At 43.3% G+C, this 25,210-nt stretch overlaps 2 protein-coding genes across 3 annotated transcripts in view; one reads left to right on the forward strand and one right to left on the reverse strand.

The window, feature by feature from the left end:
* Heatr4 (HEAT repeat containing 4) overlaps window positions 1–25,210 on the reverse strand; it is a 78,552-nt gene that overhangs the window by 4,746 nt on the left and 48,596 nt on the right. Inside the window, exons 5-16 of the mRNA XM_010645451.2 lie at window positions 24,788–24,991; window positions 23,027–23,170; window positions 17,923–18,102; window positions 16,944–17,104; window positions 16,263–16,367; window positions 14,161–14,279; window positions 13,286–13,466; window positions 12,582–12,651; window positions 11,010–11,199; window positions 10,289–10,367; window positions 9,400–9,559; window positions 7,643–7,701 (exon numbers count right to left, since the gene is read on the reverse strand). Of these exons, the coding sequence (XP_010643753.1) occupies window positions 7,643–7,701; window positions 9,400–9,559; window positions 10,289–10,367; window positions 11,010–11,199; window positions 12,582–12,651; window positions 13,286–13,466; window positions 14,161–14,279; window positions 16,263–16,367; window positions 16,944–17,104; window positions 17,923–18,102; window positions 23,027–23,170; window positions 24,788–24,991 (1,652 nt within the window). The remainder of the gene's footprint in view (window positions 1–7,642; window positions 7,702–9,399; window positions 9,560–10,288; window positions 10,368–11,009; window positions 11,200–12,581; window positions 12,652–13,285; window positions 13,467–14,160; window positions 14,280–16,262; window positions 16,368–16,943; window positions 17,105–17,922; window positions 18,103–23,026; window positions 23,171–24,787; window positions 24,992–25,210) is intronic.
* Window positions 5,652–13,370, forward strand: Riox1 (ribosomal oxygenase 1). Of its 2 annotated transcripts, none has more exons than XM_010645449.3 (3): window positions 5,652–7,809; window positions 8,242–8,419; window positions 13,204–13,370. In XM_010645449.3, the coding sequence occupies exon 1, from the start codon at window positions 5,686–5,688 to the stop codon at window positions 7,519–7,521; it is 1,836 nt and encodes a 611-aa protein (XP_010643751.1). In that variant the 5' UTR covers window positions 5,652–5,685; the 3' UTR covers window positions 7,522–7,809; window positions 8,242–8,419; window positions 13,204–13,370. The 2 variants fall into 2 exon arrangements, with proteins under 2 accessions (XP_010643751.1, XP_010643752.1); XM_010645450.2 differs by lacking the exon at window positions 13,204–13,370 and adding an exon at window positions 9,721–9,902.

Here is a 25,210-nt window from a genome sequence, read left to right on the forward strand (position 1 = left end):
TATATGAAGTTGTATAGTTTGACATAGATTCTGATAGTTACGTATAATATATATATATATGATTATTATACAAGCATATTTTCCTTTGTCCCGTCAGATGAAATGGCCTAGAAGTAACTACACCAAATAGCAGTGAGCACACTCAGCACCCAGGTCTTGGCTTCATTTTCATTGTTGTTGTGTCTGCCTTTTTTGAGATGGGGTCTTACTATTTTGTCCAGGCTGCCTTGAACTCCCGGGCTCAAGCTGTCTTCCTGCTTCAGGCTCTCCTCAAATAGCTGGGAATATAGCCCTGTACCACCATGCCTAGCCAAATCTTGGCTTCTAAACCACTCTCTAATGGAATATTAGGACACCTTGGAAAACTGGCTAAACCTAGGACTAGGCAGGAAATTTATAAGATGAACCTGGAAAATTTTGTTGTGCTCGAGTAAGGAAGTGCTCAACTCACACACACACACACACACACACACACACACACACACAATGTCCATTGTCAAAGAGATACAGGAACCAACTGAAAGAGCTTGTACTGGCCAAAGCTGAAAAAACTTGAGCAACAAATAAAAGCAAAGTAGTATTAAATTATAATGAAATATATAAAATAAAGATCCATTAGTCAATATTGACATAAATAGGAGAGAAGAGAAATTTCCCTTGCATAATTCCAAAAATTTATGTAGATACTCTATCCTCAAGGAGAGAGACTTTCCTTCCTTCTCTTTATGCAGAAGCTATACATAGTGATTTCCAAACACAGCAGTGCACATCCATAACCCCAGGACTGAGGGAGGCAAGAGGATTGCAAGTTTGAGTCGCACCAGGGCAGCTGAGTGAGACCTTGTCTCAAAATTTTAAAAATGATAATAATAAAAGGCTGAATGATAGAGTACCTCTCTTAATGGTAGAGTACCTCTGGGTTTGATCCCCAGTAACACACGCGCGCATGGGGTACAGTATGGAATGGAAAGAAGTAACTTTATAGTGAAGAAACCTCACAAACTGCCTCAGCCTAATGACCAAGTTCAATATCAACAGTGATAAATCATGTTGACTACATGTTCCTTTGATATGATATGACGAGAATGACAAATTACCTCTGTGGTCTTCCTCTCCATAATGCATTACCACAGTTTTATTATAAGAAAAACATCAGACAAATTCCATAGAGTACATCCTACAAAATATTTTGCTAGACTCCTTAAAACTCTCACAGTTGCTGGTTGAGATGGCATGTGCCTGTACATACAGCTATTCAGGAAGCTGAAACAGGAGGATCAATCCAGCCCAGGTGTCCAGGACAGGCTATGTAAAACAGCAACAACAACAACAAAACCACCAAAAAGAGCCAGGCATGGTGGCACAGGCCTGTAATCCCAGCACTTGGGAGGCTGAGGCAGGAGCATTGCTGTGAGTTTGAGACCAGCCAGGGCTACACAGTGAGTTCCAGGGCAGTCTGAACTAAGTAGTGAGACCCTGTCTCAAAAAGCCAAAAAAGCTGGGCGTGGTGGCACACACCTGTAATCCCAGCACTCCGGAGGCTGAGGCAGGAGCATTGCTGTGAGTTCGAGGCCAGCCTGAGCTACATAGTGAGTTCCAGGTCAGTCTTAACTACATAGTGAGACCAAAAAAAAAAAAAAAAAAAAAAAAAAAAAAAACAAAACCCCACAAAGATTCAAAGTCTAAGTAGGAGTAATAAGGAGCAGCCAAGACCAGCCTCAAATTTATGAATTGTTGCCTCAGGCTCTTGAGGGATTATAGTTCTGCAATTCTTTTTTTCTTAATTTTTTGGTCCTGGGAGCCCTTGCACTGAGCTAAATCTCAGCCCAATTCTATTTTTTTTTTTAGGTGGGGTCTTCCTTTGTAGTTCAAACTGGCCCTGAACTCACTATGTAGCCCAGACTGGCCTCAAACTCAAGGTGATCCCCCTACCTCAGCCTCCTGAGTGCTGGGATTATAGGCATGCACCACCACACCCGGCTCTAGATCTGTAATTCTTATTTCACCTATTTTTATTCCTATTCAACAATATACTAAGAAAGTTACTCCAAGTCATTAAATTATACAATTTTATATATATATATATATATATAAAATGGTTATCAATAGTTCTTTTTGTAGTGAGAATTAAATAGAACCACAGGAATGTGATGAAATTACAGATAAGCAGATTCCAAAAGGCAACTCCCAGTCACAGGGGAAATTAGAGGACAGAGATATCAACTAGACTATTTCTTGAAGGAAATGACAAGATGTTGGAAAAAGAAAAGGATGAGGTCACAGGAAAGCCTGGGAGGAGCAGATATTTGCATGGGATGTGGAAATAAAAAACTACAACCCTCTTAAAGCTGAGCACAATGTCCCCCAGCCCCGCGGGCAGAGAAGTACATTTCCTAGATCCTGGCAGGATGTGTCCTTTGCCAACTGAAAATCACTCTTTTGAAAAGACAATTCAATTTCCCCATGACAAATGATACCTTCCCTCTTCTACATCTCCCCAAGGGATCCAGTATCAGGATTCTGCCATCACACACAGCTTTTGTGTCAATTAGGAAGAGGGCTCCCCTCTTGCTGTCCCTTCTTCCAGATCCTGCAGCCCTTTACTAGGACATAGGACTTGGGGGAACACTGATTAGTGTGTTAACTTTCTGTTGCTATGACAAAATACCTGAGAAAAACAACCTAAAAGGAGGAAAGAGTTATTCAGCTCATGCTTTCAGTCCATGGTCACTTGGTCTCATTGCTTTGGGCCTCTGAGAGGCACAATGTCACAGTGAGGAGAGCAGGGGGGGAGCAGAAGTGCTCACCTCATGACATCTGGGAAGGAGAGAGGGAGGGAGGGGAGAAGAAAGTGGGGGAGAGACAGGAAGTGACTGAGGACTTGATACACTTTTCAAAGACCCACTCCAAGGACTTACTTTCTCCAACTAGGCCACCTCCTAAAGTTCCCATCATCTTCCAATAGCCTACTGAATTATGAACCCATCAATAGATTAATCCATTGATGGAGTCAAAGGCCTCATGATCCAATCACCTTCCCAAGGCCCCGCCTGCCTCTGAACATTGCTTCAATGGGAACCAAGTCTTCAACACATGAGTTTTTGGAGGACATTCTCAGTTCAAACCATGACAGTTGGCTTAAGCCCCATCTCTGCCCCTTGGCTAGGAACTAGTCTTTCAGCAGAACTAAACAGGCACAACCTTACAAAATGGCCTTCTCCGATATGATTACCATCAATATAAATTGCCATTACGAGAGAACATCATGAGGGACTATATGGAGGACAACAGCATAGGAAAAGAACAGCAAGTAGTCCAGCTTGTAGCAGTAGAGTTTAGGCTGATAAGGAGTATATAACATTATGTGACTCTGATATGAATTAGGGGGGCCTGGAGAACTCAATGGGCACATGGGTTTCAACTATGATAGTGACAAGTTTAGGGACATAATTTGAGAAAAGTAATCTGGTAGCTTCCTGTAGTATAAATTAGCATAGGCGAGAGTAGAGACTATTTGGGAAGCTAATAGGACTTCTCAGCCCCACCACTATTATTGACCTTTTTGAGTCATGTAATTGTTAGTAGTAGGGAGTTTTCTTTGCCTTGTGGGATACTTAGCAGCGCTTCTAGTCTCTTCTCACCAGATGTTAAAAACTCCCTTCCCCCATATGACATTGACAATACCCCTAGGGAGGCAAAACTGCATCCAGTTGAGAATCATGTAATAGACCATGTCAGAAATAAAGATGAAAAGGTGAATGCTAGGCAGAGGTAGGGGGAAATCTAAAAGCACTGCCAAGTGTTTAGATAGGAGTGTGACTGAGGAAGGGAGCAATGTAAACTCAAACAGAATCACAGAAAAGGTACTAGAGGCCATGTAGTCTAATATGCCTATAATTAGCTGGGAGTGGTGGCACACATGCCTGTATTCTTAGTGTTCAGGAAGCTGAGGCAAAAGGATCATGAGTTTGAGGCCAGCCTGAGCTACATAGTAAGATTCTGTCTCAAAAAGCAAAACCAAACAAAGGAAGAATATGCTTAAAATTGCTAGAGATATAGTCAACCTATTCTTAGTGGGTTTTAAAAAAAATGTTTTTTTGTACTGAGGATCAAACTTGGGCCCTTGTGCTTGCGAGGCAAGCAGCAAATCCCGGGCCCCACCTCAACCTACTCTTTTTTTTTTTTTTTTTTGAGATAGGGTCTCACTACGTAGTTGAGGCTGACCTGGAACTCACTATGTAGCCCAGACTGGTTTTGAACTTACAGCGATCCCCCTGCCTCAGCCTCCCAAGTGCTAGGATTACAGGCGTGCGCTACCATGACCGGCAACCTCAACCTACTCTTGAAGAGCAACTTGGTAAATCCATTTGAAGGACAGTTGGAAAAACCTATTAATCATCACAAAAATTATCTTGTCCTTTGACTCAGCAATGCTTTTTCTGGGAATTTCTCTTAGTTTAAATAAAGATAAACAATGCTTCTGTATAAAGCAACAATAGGTAAATGAAAACAAGTGACTTTGTTCTCAATAATTATACCCTTATGTCTATCATATTGCTTGTTAAATGAAAGGCCCAGATTTTAGAAAGTCTATTCCCAGAGAGAAGTTGTAGCTAATGAAGCAAATACTCAGGTAAGAGCAAAGGGCACTTATCAAGAATAATCTGCAATAATACATAAGATCCTAATAAGATTACTGACATTTAGAAATGGGAAGAAAGGAGCTAAAGGTGTAGGGAAGGTGGGATGGGTAGGGGAAGGGTAATAAGGGAAAAGAAAAAAATGTGAGATAATGAAAAGATGAAAATAAAGTGTTTGTAGATGGGGAGGGGAGGAGGGGGTGAAGGGAGGGCAGCGGTAAGGGGAAAAAATGAGAATCAAGACTTGTCATGTAGAGGTACAAGATCCCAACAATGAATGTAACTGTACTGTATCCCTAGAATGTACCAATAAACTCAATTAAAGCTGAAAAAAAAAAAAAGAATGCACACAGGGTCAGGTGTGGTGGTGCACATCATTAATCCCAACTACTAAGGCACAGGAGAACGGCAAATCCAAGGCTAATTTGGGGGATCTAGTAAGGCCCTGTCTCAAAACAATAAACCGGGCTGGACATGTAGTTCAGCCCCCTCAGGGTTCAATCCCTGTTGCAGGATGGGGTGTGTGGACTCAGGATTTGAAAGGAAGGGAAGTTAGATGGAAGACTTGTTAGGGCTTCATTCAGTGAAGTTAGTATTACCAAAGTAAAAAGGAGTGGTTGGACCTGGGATTTGTGTAGAATCTCGATCTCTGAGGGCGTTCCTTGAAAAGAATTGTGCCCTCTCTGGGAGAAGTGGCTGGAGAGCGTTCTGTCTCCGCAAAAAGTGGACGTCAGGAAGAACACAATACTCAGAATAGAAGGAAAAAAGAAGTGAATGTCCGATTGTCCTTTTTCTGGAGTGCCCAGAAACTTGACTTTTAAATTGCTTTCTGAATACGTAAGCTTTGTTAATTTGTTTAGCAGGGACCCTTCCTCTCTAGTGAGAGGTCGAGAGTTTTTTACGTTACTCTGCGAGCGTAGGGAGGAAGGTAGACAGGGTAGTGGGCGTGGCCCAACGTGAGCCGGCTGGAGACCGCGCCCCCTTCCCAGAGTGCACCGCTGCCACCGCCACCTTGAGCTTCTTTCACCCACGTGACCCTCCAGCCATGGAAGACAGCCCTGCTATGGAGGCGCTTTGGCCTAGTGCTGGGTTAAGGCGCGGGCGGCTGAGGCGCCGGCGCCCGCCCCAGCCACACAGCGGGTCGGTCTTGGCCCTGCCCTTGAGGCCCAGGAAGATCCGAAGGCAGCTGAGGAGAAGTATCGCATACCGCATGGCCGCGGTCAGAGCTCAGGCTCTGCCGAGGGAGGACTCGGAGGACTCGAGGGTGCAGACGACGGCGGACGATCTGGGGGCCGCGCGACCTGGTGTCGCGGCTGCCATTCCGGAGCTGCGGGAGGCCTCGCCCGCGGCGCGCTCCATGCAGACCCCGCCGGCGCGCGTGGTTGAGGTGCCTGCTGCTCCAGCCCGCACACTGGATGCCTCAGCCCTGCCGTGCATTCCGCAGCCCTCGGCGAACTCCGCGCCGCAGGTGGATAATGCTGGTCGGGAGCTGCCCTGGGACTCCCCGCTTCAGCGCATCTTGGCGGAGCTGAACCGCATCCCCAGCAGCCGGCGCCGAGCGGCGTGCCTCTTTGAGTGGCTCATCGCGCCCATGCCGCCCGACCATTTCTACCGGCGCCTTTGGGAGAGGGAGGCGGTGCTGATACGGCGGCAGGACCCCGCCTACTACCGGGGCCTTTTCTCTACTTCGGACCTGGACTCGATCTTGCGCAACGAAGAAGTGCAGTTTGGGCAGCACCTGGATGCTGCGCGTTACGTCAACGGGAGGCGCGAGACCCTGAACCCACCCGGCCGCGCGCTGCCCGCCGCCGCGTGGTCGCTGTACCAGGCCGGCTGCTCTTTGCGTCTCCTGTGTCCGCAAGCTTTCTCCACCACCGTGTGGCAGTTTTTGGCTGTGCTCCAGGAGCAGTTTGGAAGCATGGCAGGCTCCAACGTTTACCTCACGCCCCCCAACTCGCAGGGCTTTGCGCCCCACTACGACGACATCGAGGCTTTCGTGCTGCAGCTGGAAGGTAGGAAACTCTGGCGTGTCTACCGACCCCGGGTCCCTGGCGAAGAACTGGCTCTGACATCTAGCCCCAACTTCAGCCAGGAGGACCTTGGTGAGCCGGTGCTGCAGACCGTGCTGGAACCTGGGGACTTGCTATATTTTCCCCGGGGCTTCATTCACCAAGCTGAATGCCAGGATGGGGTGCACTCTCTGCACATCACATTGTCCACATATCAGCGCAATACCTGGGGCGACTTCCTGGAGGCCATTCTGCCCCTGGCTGTGCAGGCTGCAATGGAAGAAAACGTGGAGTTTCGGAGGGGTCTGCCCCGAGACTTCATGGACTACATGGGGGCCCAGCATTCAGATTCTAAGGATCCACGAAGAACTGCCTTCATGGAGAAGGTACGGGTCTTGGTGGCCCGCCTTGGACACTTTGCACCTGTTGATGCTGTGGCTGACCAGCGAGCCAAAGACTTCATCCACGATTCTCTGCCGCCAGTGTTGACTGATAGGGAGAGGGCACTCAGTGTTTACGGGCTCCCAATTCGATGGGAGGCTGGAGAACCAGTAAATGTGGGTGCCCAGTTGACAACAGAAACAGAAGTCCACATGTTGCAGGATGGGATAGCTCGGCTGGTAGGGGAGGGGGGCCAGTTGTTTCTCTATTACACTGTGGAAAATTCTCGTGTTTATCATTTGGAGGAACCCAAGTGCTTGGAAATATACCCCCAGCAAGCTGATGCCATGGAATTCTTGCTTCGCTCCTACCCAGAGTTTGTGAGAATAGGGGACCTACCCTGTGACAGTGTGGAGGAACAACTTTCCTTGGCAACCATGCTATATGATAAGGGGCTGCTACTCACCAAGGTGCCTCTAGCTCAAAATTAGTTTCTTGTTGATTGCTGGAAACAAGACAGTAGTGATTCAACATTACCACCACCTTCATTTTGGTTTTGTTTTTAATTCCTATTCTTACCTTGATAACCATCATCAATATGGTCACATTTACCTTTATGACTTCTTCAATGTCACAAACCTCAGACGGTCTTCTGGGAAGAACCACCTCATCTAGGTACAAAAGTAAAAGAAGTTAGAGGAGGAAAACAGAAGAGCTATCTCTGCAGAAGTGACCTTGATCATTTCAGAGCACCGGCTTCATTCCTGTTAGGCTGTACTGTGAGCACTGGTTTTGTCACTTTGCTTAAGACATTAAGACAAGTTGTTTCTTTCATTTGAGTTCTCTTTCATCAGTTTGGGGAGAGGACTGGGCTCAGTATCATGTTTGTTAATAAGTTTGTATTAGCTATTAAAGTGCCAAAGAATGTTTCTCTTTTCTAAGATAATTATGTGGGTTGGTTTGAAGAAATGCAGGAGGGTTGAAAAACAATTTGAAGTGGTAGGATGTCAAAAAAGCATATTAATCAACTTGAAAGGAGAGGGCTGGGGTTAACCTCAGGGGTAGATCATGTATTTCGCTTATTATCCAGCATTGTTGCCAAAGGAGCAGCCTGTTAGTTGTGCTGTCAGAGGTTTTAGTCAGCCAACTTTTCGGAAGCTAAGGGAAGGCTGGTGTTCAAGTTACTTTCCACTCTCATTTTTTCCTGGCAGTTGGAAGAAACTTCCCCAAATCTGGCAAGTGAATATTCTCATGGTTGGTGGAAAAGAGCCTGATGTACCAGAAAGAGCACTTGGAATTGGAACCAGAAGACCTGGGTTTGGGGTGGTGGCTGGTAGGCAGCTGGCTGAGTGACCTGAGGCTGCTGCTACACTTGGGCATGCAGATTTTGTAAGTATTATTTTGGTACAACTTAATTTCTCATCATTTAGGTTGTATGTAGGACTCTTAAAAACCTGTTGGCATAACTGATAGGCCCAGTTATTTTTTTGTGGGTTTGTTTTGTTTTGTTTTGTTTTGTTTTGTTTGTTTGTTTGTTTTTTGGTACTGGGGATCGAGCTCAGGTCCTTGCACTTGCAAGGCAGGCAGCAGAACCACTGAGCTAAATACCTGGCCTACAGACCAGTTTTCTTAAGGGTGAAAACTTTATTAGAAAGTCTTTTTAAAAAAATTACAAGGCTGGCATGGTGGTGCATACTTGTAATCCCAGCACTCAAGAGACTGAGGCAGGGGTACAGCTGCAAGTTCAAGATCAGTCTAAACTACGAAGCGAGATGCTCTCTCAACAAAATTACAAAAGCAGTTGGGGTGTGACTAAAAGTATTTGTCTGGTATGTGCAAACCCCAGGTTTAATCCCCAGCACAGCACACACACACACACACAATTTACAAAAGATAAACATAAATAAAAATGATAGCTCTCTCTCTGATCCCTCTTCTGAGACCTTTTATGGTTCTGAATCAAATGTACAGTTTTTGTTTTGTCTTACAGAGACTTGTGCTTTTTCTAATATGTCCTTTTTTGACCTAACTTTTCAATCTGAGTAGAGCTACCTTTTCTGAAGGAGGCAAAAATAGTAAATGAATAAACCTGGTAGAGGTGGTGGTGGGTATGATAAAACCAAGCAGATGGTAACCAAGAAGAAAAGGAAGTAGCCTTTCTTGACTCATCCTCTGAGACTGTCCACTGAGTCTCAAATCTATATCCTGGAATAGGTTTATTAAAGAGTCAGGGCAGTTAGGCATAGCACAGGGAGTCTGAGATAGGAGAATTGCCAGAATTTGAGGCCAGCCTGAACTACAAAGCAAGACCCTGTCTTTAAAAAAAAAAAAAGGAGTTAAGGCATAGCATTCACCCTTAGGAAACCTACCCTGAAAAGTTTCTTGGAGAAAAGTATGGAGTTTCAATGGTTTTTGTCCCTCTTTAGGTTGTGAGTAAACACGTTTTGCTGCTTCTTTCACTTTTGCTGTGACCCTCTCAATTTTGAGTATTTTCTGTGTTAACAAGTCCTTTTGGTTCAGTGTTTTAATCTAGATTAAAATAAATGTTAAAAAAAATTGTAGATAGCAAATTATCAAAAAGCATTAATAAAGTAACATTGTTATTACGCTTATCAGTGTTAGGTGCTATATGGATGCCTTAAATATTGGCTGGAGGTTTTTTTACACCTGCTATTGAAATTTTACTTTAGCTATTTGATCACGATGAAAGGAATCTGCTAAGAAATACCTGCTTGGTGCGAAGATGGTTTTGTGAGTTATCATTTTTAAGTTCTATTCCTTCATCTCATGTAACAGCTTTGAAAAAGTAAAACAACCCTTTCAGTTAGAGAGTTGTGTTGGTAAAATTTGCCACATTAGGTATTGAGAAAAATTGAGAAGGAAAAAGAAAATCTAAGGAGCTAGGTTTAATCTCTGATTCCTTTTTTATCCCCATATGGAAAAAAGGAAGAAAAACTTGGATTTAAGGAATGATGGGGAAAAAACAATGGGAAAGAGATGGTATTTAAAAAGCAACACATGTAAATCCTCTGAGGGTTACTTGATAAGGACTATTAATTTTTGTTTTGTCTTCATACAGGATTTTATAAACCCAACTTGCACAGATGTTTTGTATCTTCATACAATATATATCTGTGTTTGGTGTTGAGAAGTATTTCTGTGATAGGGAAAGGGCATATATATGCCTAGGAATAAAAAGGATCTGAGGAACTCTCAAGAGCCCTGAATTTTCTCTTAAAAACACTCATACTAACTGACCCTGTTCTTGACTTCCTGAACCATTTCTTGGTTTTCTTCATTTCCTAAGTTGAGTATCTTCATTGCTTGGTAAATTTCGCTGAAAGAGAAGAAGGACTTCTTAGATTGTTCTACTTTGCCCTTAAAAAAAGCACAGGAGTAGAAAATACAGGACTTGGAATTAAGTAAGACTCCTAACTCCAGTTTTGCTGAACCTTTGAGGGATATTGTGCAGTTTTTGAAATGCTATATATGAAGTACTAATAGGCATCATTTATTGAACTTCTTTATGATACTAAATGTCATCTTATTGTCACTGCAGCTGTGTTATATAGACTGTCATCTGCCATTTGATACTTGGAAGAAAAAAAAAGAATAGGCAAACAGTTTAGGTGCTTCCCCAGGCTCACGTAACTATTCTGAGATGGAGCTGGAATTCAAACACCAGAGTTTTTTACTGTAAAGCCTTTTGTCAAAATGGTACTTGATAAATTTAGTGCGCTATATGAGCACAGTACTCAAAAACCAGCTGGGGGTGGGGGCAATGGACAGCACACAAACTGCATGAGTTTGGCCATCTAATTATGGGCTGTTTTTTTTGTCACCTATTTGGGTAGGGAGGTGAATGGCACAGTGGGTCATTACCTACTCCTACTAGGACCCTAGAAAGGCAGGAATAGATTTAGTGAACAAGTAGGCCATTCAAGAGGTCATGGCAGGTACTAGAGAGTTGAGTGCTCACTTGAGAACAGCCTCATGGTTCTCCAGAAGCAACACATCTAGAAAGGTGTCCCTGACCCTGTCCCCTTGAAGTTTGAGGGCCAGGATGCTACGGCAGGCTTCTACTCGTACACCTGGTGATTCTTCGTAGTGGACAGCCCAGAGCAGGAGATCAGCCACCTGGGGATTCACTTCCCCAATCAGTCCCAAAGCTGTGGAGATAAAGAGGGCAGCATGTCTCACAGTTAAAGAGGACTGAGCTCTGTCTAAGCATCTACAAATAGATTATTGCAAACCATAGCTTCCCGTTTAGATGGTAACTAATCACCATTAGAATCTCAAGGATAAAAAGTAAAACACCAAAAACAAAAAAAGTGGGCTGGGGGTTGGGTGGTAGAGCCCTCACCAAGCTATGTGCAACCCTGGGTTTAATCCTCTGTACCACACAGGCTTCAGAGATAGATTGGAGTAGGATATTACTTCAAAGGATTAGTAGGAAGATGTTTGATTTGCCCTCAGACTAACGTGCCTAATTATGGATGAGATCTGAGACAGATATCTTAGAAGAACAGCTGTTAGGGTTTGAATCTTAAATATTCCCCTCCTAAAAAAAAAAAAAAAAAGCGATGGCATTATGGGGAGGTAGTGGAAACTTCAGAAGTAGGACCTGGTTAGAGGAAGTAGGCCATTGGGGAGTGCCCTTAAGTGGTATACTGGATCCTTGACTCTTTCCTTTTTCTGTTTGTTGCCCATTTGCTATGAGATGAGCAGTTTTATTCTACCACACATCCTCTTCCACGATAGTCTCTTTTTTACAATGAAGCAATGAAGCCAGCCAACCATGGACTTAAAATTATGAGTCAAAATAAATTTTTCCTCCTTTTAAGTTGACTTTTTCAGGTGTTTTTTCATAGCATGAAAGCTCACAAACCTCCAGCTGAGCCAAGGTGTGGGAGCTAGAGACCTGCCAAAGACCACGTCAAAAAAAGAACCAATGCCAAAGATCCTAAAAATAAATTAGGGAAATCAGAGGGCACGGTGTAAGGGCTCTAGCAGTCTTGAATCAGTTCTGTTACAGAGTGCTACAGTTGAAGCTTCCAGGAAGTGCGAGATCTATCCAATAGTGGGTGCCTGCTTGAAACTTATCCTTAGTTCTGTTGTCACGGACCGACTTATCTGCCCTTTGCCCTGAGTTTGACTAGTCCTAAATTTACTCAAAGCTAAAAACCTACTTTCCCAGGCAAGGAACTTCTGAGAAGCTAAAAATCATCTTCCCCTACTTTCTCATTCTCATACTAGAGACTTTCTGAGCATCATCAATATTAGCACAGGTGAAGTTATTTAAAATTGAGTTGAAGCTGGATAAGGTGGTACATGCCTGTAACCCCAGCCCTCAGGAGGCTGTGGCAGGAAGGCTGCTGTGAGTTCAAGGCCAACACAGTTCAGAACCAGCCTGAACTACATAGTGAAACACTGTCTCAAAAAAAAAAAAAAAGGGCTGGGGATTTAGCTCATTGGTTCTGCCACCTCACGGTCCTGAGTTTGGTCGATCCCTGGTACCAAAAAAAAAAAAAAAAAAAAATTAAACTAATACCTCGAATGGCAAAAGCTTTGATTTTCCAAAAAGGATCTGTCTGCATCAGATTCAGAAGGCATTCAAGCACCTGGGATAAATAGATAAAAGGTCACTGTTGAATGAACAGAACCAGAACAAGAATGAATTAGAAACGGGGATACTATGTGTCTAAATGGTGCTAGAATTGAAAAGTAACCTGTTGACTAGTGACACATGAGCTGGCACCTTAACTACTAACATACACAACAGGTTAGTGGAATTATCTGCCCTCTGGATTTCTCAGCCCACAGTTCTGTGGCCATACAGACTTCTTTTTTGTGTGTGTGTTTGGGGGCGGTGCGGATAGGGATTGAACTCAAGGCCTTCTGCCTGCTAAGGTGAGCTACACCCCCAGTCTCAGACTTCTTTTAAACACCTCAGTCACATTTTCTCTAATAACTATGTGTGAAGCTCCACTCACTGGAATTGATCTAATGCCTATCAGCATTCTAGTAAGGAAGCAAACAGGTGAGAAGAAGATTCAGAGGTATGTTCTGTCTTGAAGTCTGGGGAGCTGGGAGCTAAGTGGTCAGTACTGACTAGTGTGGCTTATATACGCATCACCTTCCTGGTTCTGATCTCTCATTCTGTGTCCTCACAGAACAGTGTGTATGCACAACAAGGGAAGGTAATGCCCTCTTCTGGTCATTCAGGTAAGATGTGATCATTTTTCCCTGACTCACCATCTTGTTGCGGATCTGCAGGGCACCTGCTGCCAAACAGGCTGCCTGCCGAACTGCTACAAACTCATCAGAGAAGCACTGCAGGAAGCCTGGGAGAAGCTTGGCAGTCATGAGCTTGAGCCCACCTATCAGGGAGAGCGCTTTCACGCGCTCTTGGGCATTTCCTTCAACCAGCTTAACCCTGTGAAACACAAATTGCCTTTATTTTTGCCTCCTCAAACTTTCATTGCCTACTGCCTATCCTCCAGTACCCTCAGGACAAAATCCAGCATCACCATTTCCTATTCAGCCTTAGGCCCATTAAAGTAAGGTTCCCTGGGCAAAAACCTCAGCTGTGTTGAATTACTATCAACATATGCTAGCCCCTCTATTGTGTTGAATGACTAGATAAAGGAAAGTATCTTGCACCCCCTATGTCAGTCAAGTTCTCTCCATTGCTTTTACATGTGTGAAGGTCAATTGGCTTTTGGCTTCCAGCCTAGAATGACAGTGCTGTCTTATCCATCCTCTGTGGAACTTGACCCTACTTCTGTAGCCCACACTGAATATTCCATTTTCCCTATAGCAGATATGATTTATATCATTTGCTTGTAATACAATTTGGTATTTTTATTTAGGCCTTGTGTATCTTGCTTGTGTTGCTCATTATAACGGTTGTATTTTTCAAACTCCCTCAGATGCCCAAAGCATCACCCCGACAAAAGTGGACTTAGTGAATGCTGCTTTCCCTAGCCTTAATGTTAGTTTCTATAGGAACTGAACTTTTTATACTGGGACCTAGTACAGTACTGATCAATAAATGCCAGCTGGCCAGATCCCAGGCCCACTAACTGCTTCTAAGAACAGAAGTTTCTCTCATGTTGACTAGGTCTTACCTAATTGCATCATGCACCTCTTTCCCAAGGCTCATTTGCCCCAGTGCACGGGCAGCTGCTTGCCTCACTTCTTTATTCCAGTCATTCCACATTAGCTGGATCAACTTGTGTTTCATATCCTGTAAATAGGTGTAATAATGGCTATCGTTTATTGAATGCTAATGTTCTACTTGGCATTGTGCTAGGTATTTTTAACATATTCTTTAGTCCCCCAAACCAGCGGGGCAGATGTTATTACCAGTCATAGATGACACATAGAGGATTGATTCAGTTGCCCAGTGTTAACCTGGTGAGTGGCTAGAAACATGATTCAAATCCAATTGTTTCCTAGGCTTATCCTTTAAACTACTGTATAGCATCATGGTCAACATAGTCTATAAAAGAGACTTAAAATTTGAAAGTGATACATAACAGGGTGAACAGTACATCCTGATTTGCCTAGGTCTTGGCTGATTTTAGTACTGAATGCTCTGGACCCGTGATCATGAACATTTAGAGATGAGCACCCAAACTGCAACCCAGAACCCACTTATTTATCACAAAGTGCCAACACGGCACTTAAACCTGAATCCTAAGGTTTTAGTTTAGAAAAACATAACTCATACATTAACATCTTTTGTCTTAAAAGAAAACAACATGCATGCCATAAGCTGGCCACCACTGTTCTGGACAAACCAGGACATTGGTCACCCTGTCAGTCTTTTCTCTTAGAGGGGAAGGGATAAATAGTATGATACAAATGTGGCCAAGCTATTCTCCCTGCCTGAAACATCTCTCCTCCACTCTACATGGTAACCATTATTTTTCTATTCTATAGGATTTAACTCAAAATGCTTGTCCTTAGTGAAGCTCCCTCTGCCCCATGGAACCATAGGAAGTCTCCGCGTCTTATAGCTGCTTCTGTTTAAGTTATGTATAACATTTACCAAGGGAAAATAATATCTGGGCTCCCCCGATGCTAGCATAATGCTTAGCAATGTAGGATGGGGCAGAAACTGCTTACGAGAGCCATGGATTTAGCTCAGTGGTGCCGCTGCCAGCCTCACAAGCGCAAAGTCTAGAGGTTTTTTGTTTGTTTGTTTTTAGTACTGGGGATCGAACTCAGGACCTTGTGCTTGCAAGGCTGGCGGTGGCACCACTGAGCTAAATCCCCAGCCACCACTGACTCTTAAAAAAGCAAAAAACTGCTTACTAAATGAATGAAACAATCCATAGACACACCGCCTCCCCTAATTCCAGCATCCTGCTCTGAAGTCCTCATCTTTACCCTGTTCTCTGCTACCTCTGCATGTCTGCTTACTTTGAATTAGTAATCCTGAGTGATAAGTGTCAAGAAGGTGAATGAGTGATGATTCAGATATTAAAGGTGTGTAAATGCAAATTCTGATTGGGTTGGCCAAAAGTGAGATTTCACATCCCTCAAAGATAATGCTTATGCTGTGGCCCAGGACTTATCTGCCTGGCTGGAACTGTTTTAGTTTACGGTTTGTTTGTTGTTTTTTGAGATAGGGTCTCACTATATAGTTCAGGCTGGCCTTGAACTCACTATGTAGCCCAGGCTGGCCTTGAACTTTCAGTGATCCTACTGCCTCAGCCTCCTGAGTTCTGGGATTGCAGGCGTGTTCCAACATGCCTGGCTCTGGAACTATGTTTTCACACGTGTGTTGACCACTCGGAGAACCAGCACAGGCACTTGTTGAGTTGGGTTGGGTCTTTAAGCTTTTTTTTTTCTCTTTAAATCTTCTTAAACTCTGAAAGACCAATTTTAGGGCTGGAGTGGGGTGAAAATATGTCATTGACTGATACTTTTATAAAACCTATTGATATTAAAGCAGTGTCAAATAATTTAAGCTCCTAAACTCTTTCTCTTAGTTTTTGTGTTTGTTTTGTTGTGGCTTCGTTACAGCTTGTGGACTGCTACCATACTGAGAAGCACTGGATGTGCTGACATTTGAAGATAGTTTGCTATAAGAGATAGCAATGTGAGGATAGAATTCTATGCTAAGAGTGAGATACTATATAATAGAAAAAAGCAGAAAGGTTCCTTACGGCCCAGCCTTACTTTAGCTTTTCTGTTCTGGAAGCAAAGAAAGAAAGCTTACTAAACAGACATTTCCACTGATCCTGGAGAAAGCCCGGCAGGCCACAGTCCGGTCCTTCCACTGATGGCTGTTCAGTTCCACAGCAAGCATGGTGTGTATCAGGGTCTGAGGAAATGGAAGAACTTTTACCAGCAGTCTCGATTACTTATAGAGATACTGGAATCTTGAAGAAGTTATGTCATAAATGGCACCCAGCATAATTAATGTCCCAAGAGCATGAGATAGCCATCCCTAATAAAGGACAGTGAGTTCACAAGAGATGGGCACTCCGCCATCCAAGCCACCTGACTGGTATCATACACCAGGGAAGAAACTATGGATTTAATAAAACAACCTTCCTGACTTTATTTTTACCCAAAGATGATTTACTTATGCTCCAATCATTGTTTCCTATTTCATAGGGAAGAAACTGAACATAATTATAGGTCTGTGTGGTTTTCAGTGGTAAACCTCTTTCAGCTGTCACAATTCTTGTATAGTTAGAAATCTACTTTGCAACCCACTTTTCTTAGCTAGCTGTTGTCAAGTCTCCCTGTATATACTTCCATGCCCATGTTTACCCACACTTGGTGCACTTTTACCTATGCTTGAGATTATCCTACCCAGCCACCATGCACTGGTCACAAAGATCAATTATTTCCCAAAACTTAGTTTCCTCTTTAACCCAGAAGAGGCACATACCGTCTTTCCACTGAGATGGCGCAGGAGGATACAAGACTGGTTCTCGGTGTCCTCATTCTTCTTGTTAAACAGCTGATGGAGAATCCTCTTAATCACTGGATAAGAGGCATTACCTTCAACGGCCAAGCACTGAGCTGCAGCCCAGCTGTCTGCACTATTACCTGCCATCGTAGGGTAAAAAAATGAGTCCAGAATGCTGATGCTTACTTTAAATGGAGAGAACAGTCAGCACTTTTGGCCCATCACCTGACAAAGCCATGTTTTATTTTGTTTGAGACAGAGTCTTACGATACAGGATGGTCTTGAACTTGCAACAATCCCCCTGCATCAGCCTCCCAAGTGCTGGGATTATAGGTGTGCATCACCACACCTGGCTGGAGCCATTTTGATCAAATAACTCCAACAACCCATGTGAATGATCCTTGGATATTACGGTACCAAATGGAAGCAAGATGTGCTCATGTGATTTTTTTAAATTTTAAAGATGTATTTGATACTGTTATATCTTTTCAGTAAAGAAAATTGAGTTGTATATAAAAGGCCATTCATGTAATAATAGTACACATTCATGGAGTTTAGTGTGCTATTTCACTACATACATATAGCATGCAATGATCAAATCCACTCTCCCTTTAGTCACCTTCTACTCCCTTTCCCCCCTACTTCCCAGCCTCTAGTAATAATTATCCCACATGCAGGTTGGCTCAGAGAACATGGGGTGCTTCATTTTCCTGAGTCAGGCTTATTTCACTTAACATAATGTCTCCCAGGTCCATCCAGTTTAGGGCAGTTTTTAATCAAATGCCTCTATGAAAAGCTTAGTTTTATAAAAGTACCTAGGAAGTACTGGTTTCTGACATGAATTTAAACCTGAGGTAGCAGACATCACAGAGTATAAGTGGAGGGGAAGACTACGAAAGCTGATGGTGAGATTCCCTCCCTCCCACATTCCCAGGTCAGCAGTAATGAAGTTACTCACCCTTCTCAAGGGCTGTCTCCATGATGTCCCGGGCAAGGGGGTTATGTGACTGTGTGGCATATTGGCATAGTGCTGCTGCCATCCTCACATTGACATTCTTGTCACAAAGAGCAGCCTCCAGAGAAGGCTGTAGAGCCTCAGGCAAGTCTTGGACAAGTGGGGGCTTCACAGCCTCCTGGTCTGTGATCAAAAAGAGCCAGGTCAGAGTCCTAGCCTTTTGCCAGGTAGCTACTGCTACTTAATGTAATCACAGATCAGCTATCCCCTACACCTACCAGGATTTTATGCTCAAGTGTGAAGCATGTGTTGGCATTTATTTATTCATTCATTCACAGACAGGGTTTACGTTGCCAGGGCCAGGCTCAAACCTGTGATCTCCCTGCCTCAGCTTCCCAAGAGTGCTGGGATTTCAGGGATGCACCATCAGGCTGGCTGCCATTTGTTTATAGGTTTTTGTTTTTGAGACAGGGTCTTGCTCTGTAGTATAGGCTGGCCTCCTGCCTCAGCCTCACCACAGGCGTGTTCCACCACACCCGGCCTATACAGTATTTTCACATTGTTTCAGTCTTTCAACTCTGGTTGAATTAAGCAAGGTAAGGTTCACTGCAGAATTTAACGGGGAGTCTTGCAAGTTTAACTATAAACATTCAGAGTCACAAGACTAGCAGAGCCCACACATAGCACTAGAAGGATATGAGAGCAGTCTGTCAGTAGGGAAGCAATATCAGGAATTCCTTTTAGCTGGAGTTCTTGAGGCTGTGTAGCATTCCATCGTGTTCTGGGGACAGCTCGGGTGCATGGAACTCAATCTGGGTGAACTGACCCTTCACCAGCAGTAGTATCCCTTCTAACTCCATACAGCAGATGTAGTTCTAGAGTCCACAAAGTACATACTTGTGATAAGTTACAGCATTCAGGGAGGCCCAAGTATGATGTTTGTATTAGACATTTATATTTCATTTATAGTTTCAGGATGGGGGCGTTTGGAGAGGGAGTCTCCCTATTTAGTCCAGAATGGCCTCAAATTTACTTTGTAGCTTAGGCTTCTCTTGCCCCAGCCTACGGAGTGGGCCACCATGCAAGACTCATTTAGTTTTTCTCGGTCCTGTTAATTTCTCATTCTCAGTTAATTATCAACCAAAGTTCATAAGCAGTCATCCTCCCCTCCTCCTCCCTTCTCCTTCTCCCTCCCCTCTCAGCAGGTGGGCATATATCTGAATCTCAGATTCTCAAGTAGAAGGGGGAAAGGTTTGTTACCCCACTTTGTCCATAAGTAGATAAAAAAGTTGAAGCTCAGAAAAGTTAACTGACTTCTCATGGAGGGGCAGAGTTAGGTCTATGACTCAAGACTTGTGATTTATAGTCATTTGTTTTTACTAATGCAATGGGTCAATATAGTACCTGTTAAGAACAGATTACATGTGAATTGGGCACCCTTGATGCCCAAATCCAAAATGCTCCAAAAACCGAAACTTTGAACACTGACATGATACCACAAGCAGAAAAATTCTACACATGACCTCGTGTGATGTTTCAGTCAAAATTCAGGCATACTAACAAAACAAAGCAAAACAAAACTATATAAAACTAGGATAGAAGCCGGGTGTGGTGCGCACACCTGTAATCCCAGCACTCGGGAGGCTGAGACAGGAGGATCGCTCTGAGTTCGAGACCACCCTGGGCTACGTAGTGAGTTCCAGGTCAGTCTCAACTACACAGTGAGACCCTGTCTCAAAAAAACCAAAAAATATATATAAGTTCGAGACCCCTGGGCTACGTAGTGAGTTCCAGGTCAGTCTCAACTACACAGTGAGACCCTGTCTCAAAAAAACCAAAAAATATATATTATAATAAAGTAAAAATAAAACAAGGGTCGCATTCTGTAGTCCTCAGCAGAGGTCGGGCACGACTTCCGGTTTCCAGTTCTGTGCGACAGAAGTGACGCGCTGCGTTGCACCCACTATGGAGTCGAGCTCCCCCCGCGGCAGGGCCCTCTGGGTGCTGAGGCTCTGTGGCTGGGCGTCGTGAAATCTGCGTCCACCCACTAGTGGCCAGGCTCGGGCCCAGCTTTGCGCCGAGGGGGAGGAGGAGGAGGAGGAAGATCTCGACTGCCCCCTTCAGTTTTCCTCCCGCAAAGCCAACCCTTCCCGCTGCATGGTGAGGCCTTGCAGGTGGAAAGTGCTGCCCCTCCGCTTCTGCTACAGGCCTGTCGACTTGTGCTGAGAGGACAGCGAGGCGGCCGGTGGTTGAGGCAGATGTTGGATCGTTCAGAAAAGCCTAGAACTTCCGCTGCCTGCGTGACAAGAATGTAACAGGGTGCCCGCTGGGGCTGGCGGGGAGGAAACGGGCAGCCCCCTTTCCGATTTAGCTGGCTTGCTTTGGGCGGTTTCTGACCTGGTTATGGCACGTCTTCCACTCGCAAGGACCCAGTTGGTGTTCTTGGAGCTGACATGCCTGAAGGCAGAGCAGAAAGTCAGCAGCTCAGAACCAGTTCCTAGCCTCAGTGTCCAGAGATTATGTCTGAAAGACTTTTCAGGTCCGTGGAACCACCTTTGGCTGTTCTAGGTGCTTTTGGAGTTGTGTGATGTCTCTGTACAACCTAATCACGTTTCCAGAGCAGTTCTGGTGACACAGTTCAATGTTGTTATGCAGATCGTTTGCTTTCCCAGACAGAATAACTGGCAGAAGTATTCACCTTTGTTTATAATGTACTTTTGTGTAAATAACATCTTAGTTTTACACACTAACAAAATAGATTTTGATAATGTTGAACTAAAATAAAAATACAAAACACTACCTTCAGGCTCTGCATGTAAGGTACATATAAGAGAAAAATGAATTTAATGTTTAGACTTGGGTCCCGTCCTCAAGTTATCTCACAATGTATATTCAAATATTCCTAGATCTGAAAAAAAAAATCCCCAAAAATTCAGATCCCAAGCATTTGAGATAAGTGATACTAACCCTGTAGATGGAGATATATGTATTTCAGGCAAAGAGATGTAACAAGTCAACTGTGTTTTTAAAATAAGGTAATTTTCTTGGGGGAAGTTACAAAAAAAAAAAATCAAAATCTAGACACCCAGCACATGTGAAAAGGATCACACAGAAGGCATATTTCTGAGCAAGACACAGATGTTCTTTCTGCAGTCATGGCCACATAAAATGACGTTTTTGTCAACAACAGACCACATATATGATGGTAGTCCCAATAAGATAATCTTTCCTTGGGCCAGGGATGTAGCTCAGTGGCACTGTATCTGTCTGGCAAGTGCAAGGTCCTGAGTTCAATCTCTGGTGCCAAAATAAAACAAAACAAAACAAAAAAACCCCAACTTTCCTTATGTGGTAGATGCTTTTGTGTACGTTATCACTCCATAATGCCTGCACAATATAATGAAACTGTGTAAAGACATCCCTCAGAACCTATCCCCATCCTTAAATAGGACGTTTGTGGAAGATTCAGGTATTAGGATATAATATCTACTGCCACCCATAGGAGGTTTTCTCTCTGTGTTGGCCACTGAAAATACCTTGTCCTGTTTAATAACCAAGGAAATAAGCACATATAACAAAAATGTACATGAATGGAAGCACGTGGCAGGGACAATGAGCCAAGTCTAGATGGTGGGGCAGGGAAAGCTCAAAAGTGACATCTTAGCTAAAACTTGAAGGGCAAGTGGAGTTTAGCAGGTGAGGATACATATTCCAGCAGAGAGAACAGCAAATTTGAAAACCAAACAGTTAACCTGAGGAGTGACTGTGGAATGGAGTAGGGTTGGAAAGTGGGTGGTTAAGGTTTTTACCTCTTGAAATTCTTCTGTTGATTAACAATAACATTTTATATTTCTTTTCTAATTAACAATATTTAGGAGGGAAAATGTCCATATCTGGAACCAAATAAACAAGAAATAAATGAAATAAAACTAAACAGCTGACAACTAATCTTATTGCTTTGCTACTGTCTGTCCTCCATGAACTGTTGTCCCGCTGCCACCCTGTCTTGAAGCCAGCTGATTATGGACTGAAACCTCTATACATTGTAAGCCAAATAAAACTTTCCTCCTTCAAAAATAACAACGTGACAACTTAGTGGAGGTAAAAGTCTTCCCTGCCTTTAAGAAGTTCCTTCCCTGATAGGGTTAGAGAAAGGTACACAACTAGAGAAGTAGGAGCACGGAAATCAGCCTAGATGTAACGAGCAGCAGAGAGGGGGCAGATCAACTCAGGTTTTATATAAAAGGAGGAATCCGAGAGGGCACTTGCAGAACAGGTAGGGATGCTTTTTCAACACGCCATCATATGAGACCTGTGTCTTCAGTTCCTCCTCCCAGGGGGTTACAGTTTTGGCACTAGTAGATAAGAAATTTTCTTTTTAACTGCTACTGCTACAGGTATTTAAGAGAAAAACTATTGATGTTTCTTTTTTCCAAAAAGACTACAGACTTAGAATTGGGAAAAAATGAAAAGGTCCTTCATTTATTTTACGAAGTTTTTGTCTTAGAGTAGAAACACTCTAAAACTTAACAAACTAGTATAAATAAAAACAAGACTACCAAATTCACTTATGTAACAAGAAATTCTAAAGTTTTAAACCCAGGAAGAAAATAATATAATCACAATTCAGCAGTGTTTATTCTAAGAATCGTGTGTTTGTGTCTGTGTGTGAGTGTGTGTTTGGATGTGTGGGCGTACAGTACTAGGGATTGAACCTAGTCCTTTTTGCTATTTAAAAAAAAATTTTTTTTCCAGTACTGAGGATGGAACTCAGGACCTTGCACTTGTGAGGCAGGCACAGTGCCATTGAGCTAAATCCCTAGCCCTCTATTTAAAATTCTGAGACAATACTGCTAAATCATTAAGTTGACCAGATTAGGCTCAAACTTGCAATCCTCCTGCTTCTATTCCAAGAATTCAACAACAGAATTTATCAGATTCACAGGTTAAAGGAAAAAAACTATAGCCTGCTCAATAAAATATTCATTTTGTAATAAATTTAAAAGTCCACATATACATTAGTATATGTTAAGTCCCAACCAGTTCAGATGTTCCGTGGCTTTTACGAATTCTGGACATTTTCAAGCAGTTCAGCCCTAGCTCTCACCTGAGTCCCTTGGGCTGGTTGCAACCCGGGGCCATTCCAGAGCAGCTGTGGCACATGTGATGATGGCTTGGATCCGAATGTGATCATACATGTCTTCTAAGCCTCGCAGCAGGCTCTCCACCGTCTCATGGTGCCACTCAATGACTGTGTCACAGTGACAGGAATGAGAAAGGAACCACCTGATTAGGTTTAGATATTGTGCTACTGGAAGAGAACAAGAAGTGCCTTTTTCCCAGGACGGTTCAAGCAAAACATTAGTTTAGAAGATTAGAAAATTCAGAGATGGCTCCCTATGGAAGTTATTTCTCTGATGATCCACAATACCTCTCAGGTAGGTCCCCCAATTCAATTTTATACTTACACTTTTGGTTTAAATAACTTTTTTTTGTTTTCATTTTTGTTTTTTATTAAAGGGACTCACTTTGTAGCCCAGGCCGATCAGGAACTTGCCTATGTGAGCCCAAACAGACCTCAAACTTGTTATTCTCCTGTCTCAGTGCTAGATTACAGGTGTGAACCACCATGCCTGGCTTTAACTAACTTTTCATTTTAACCATCTGGAAAATAAAGGAAGCAATAAAGCATAGTGATTGACTGGTCAGGGTGGCACATGCCTGAAGTCCTAGATACATGAAAGACTGAGCCCGTGAGTTCAAGACCAGCCTGGGCAACATAATGAAACTCCATCTCAAAAACCAACCAACCAACAAACAAGCAAGCATACATCCCCATAGTGGCTGAGAGTACTTTGTTGGCAGAGATGCATGATTTGGAAACAGTTATTAGCTATGTGACCTTGGATAAGACCTTTCTGAGATTTCTCATTTGTAGTACAGGAATAACACTAGAACCCATTATATTGAGTTACGTTGAGAATTAAATCCTTAACTTGACAAAACGTTTAGCAAAATGTCTGACAAGATAATGAGGGGTCAGTAAATATTAATTTTGTTTTAGTACTAGGGATCAAAACCAGGGCTTTGTACATGTTAGGCAAGTGCTCTACCACTGAGCTAAATCCCCAGCCCAAAGGTTGGTTATTGTCATCCAATTTCCTTGCATTTGAATGTTCTTCATTCTGGCTTTCAACAGCTCCCTCATTGTACTGAAATTGCTAACTGCTCTCTTTGAAGGTATGATACTTGTGTTACAGTGCTCCTACTATCTGTAGGCATTCTCTGCTTGTATCTTTTACTCAGAATCTCTTTTTTTTGTTTTGTTTTCTGATCCTCCTTACCTAGTGAATCAACTCTCCTGCACTAAACTAATCTCTCATGTTCTGAAAGCCAGCAGTATTTGAGTTCTCAAATACTTCTAAAATCCCTTCTAGGCCATTACCTACTCCCAAACACTCAATCTTCTACTTGGGTATCTTTGGAGAAAAGTAGCTACATGATAACCCTGACTCTGCATCAGTCAACTTTCTTTTGATCTTTACATGTCCAAATGTTTGGGTAGCATATTTTGTCTTTCTCTTTATGCAGCAAATATTTTGTAAAGTTTCAGAAATCAGTAAGACATGGTCCCTGCCTATGAAAATATCTCAGTGCAGTGAATTTCTACAAATTACTGAAGGCTGGCCCATGCAAAAAAATCCAGATAGATGTAACTAAGATTCACCTAACACCCACTGTATGAAAGGTTCTTATCTAGTCTAATCTTAATGAGGCAACCAGGATTTTACATTTTACAAGAGAGTGATGGATTTAAGAGAGAGAAAGTAGCATTAGTCCAAGGTGAGACCTATGCCTCTCCACTCACTCAGTCCCCAGGCAGTCTTCCACTCCTGCAGCATCCTCCGCAGGACCACCAGCTCCCAAGTCACATCCTCCACCAGTGGTTTCAACTGTTTCTTGGATTTCCTGATCTTGATGGGCACATCCTCCTCACCCACCTGCAGCAGCAAATCCTTGGCTGGAGTGGGTAGAGCAGTCCAGCGCGGGGCTCCTTTCACAGGCCTACAAGCTGTGCAACACAGCAACATGTCTCCTTACTATGCCTTAGGCCTTGCCACATAGGGGTCCCAGCTAGTTTCCCATTCCTACTCCTACTAATACCAAGGCAAATCAAAACTCGAGAGAATGAACTTTCCCGTGATTATATAGGGAACTGAGTAGAAGTCCCACAGAGAATTATGGAAAGACTTGAGTACCACATAGTAAGCTATGATGATAATGAGTGAGA

This window comes from Fukomys damarensis, unplaced genomic scaffold (genome assembly GCF_012274545.1).
Source record: "Fukomys damarensis isolate Sample0158 unplaced genomic scaffold, DMR_v1.0_HiC HiC_scaffold_21, whole genome shotgun sequence".
NCBI classification, from domain to species: Eukaryota; Metazoa; Chordata; class Mammalia; order Rodentia; family Bathyergidae; genus Fukomys; species Fukomys damarensis.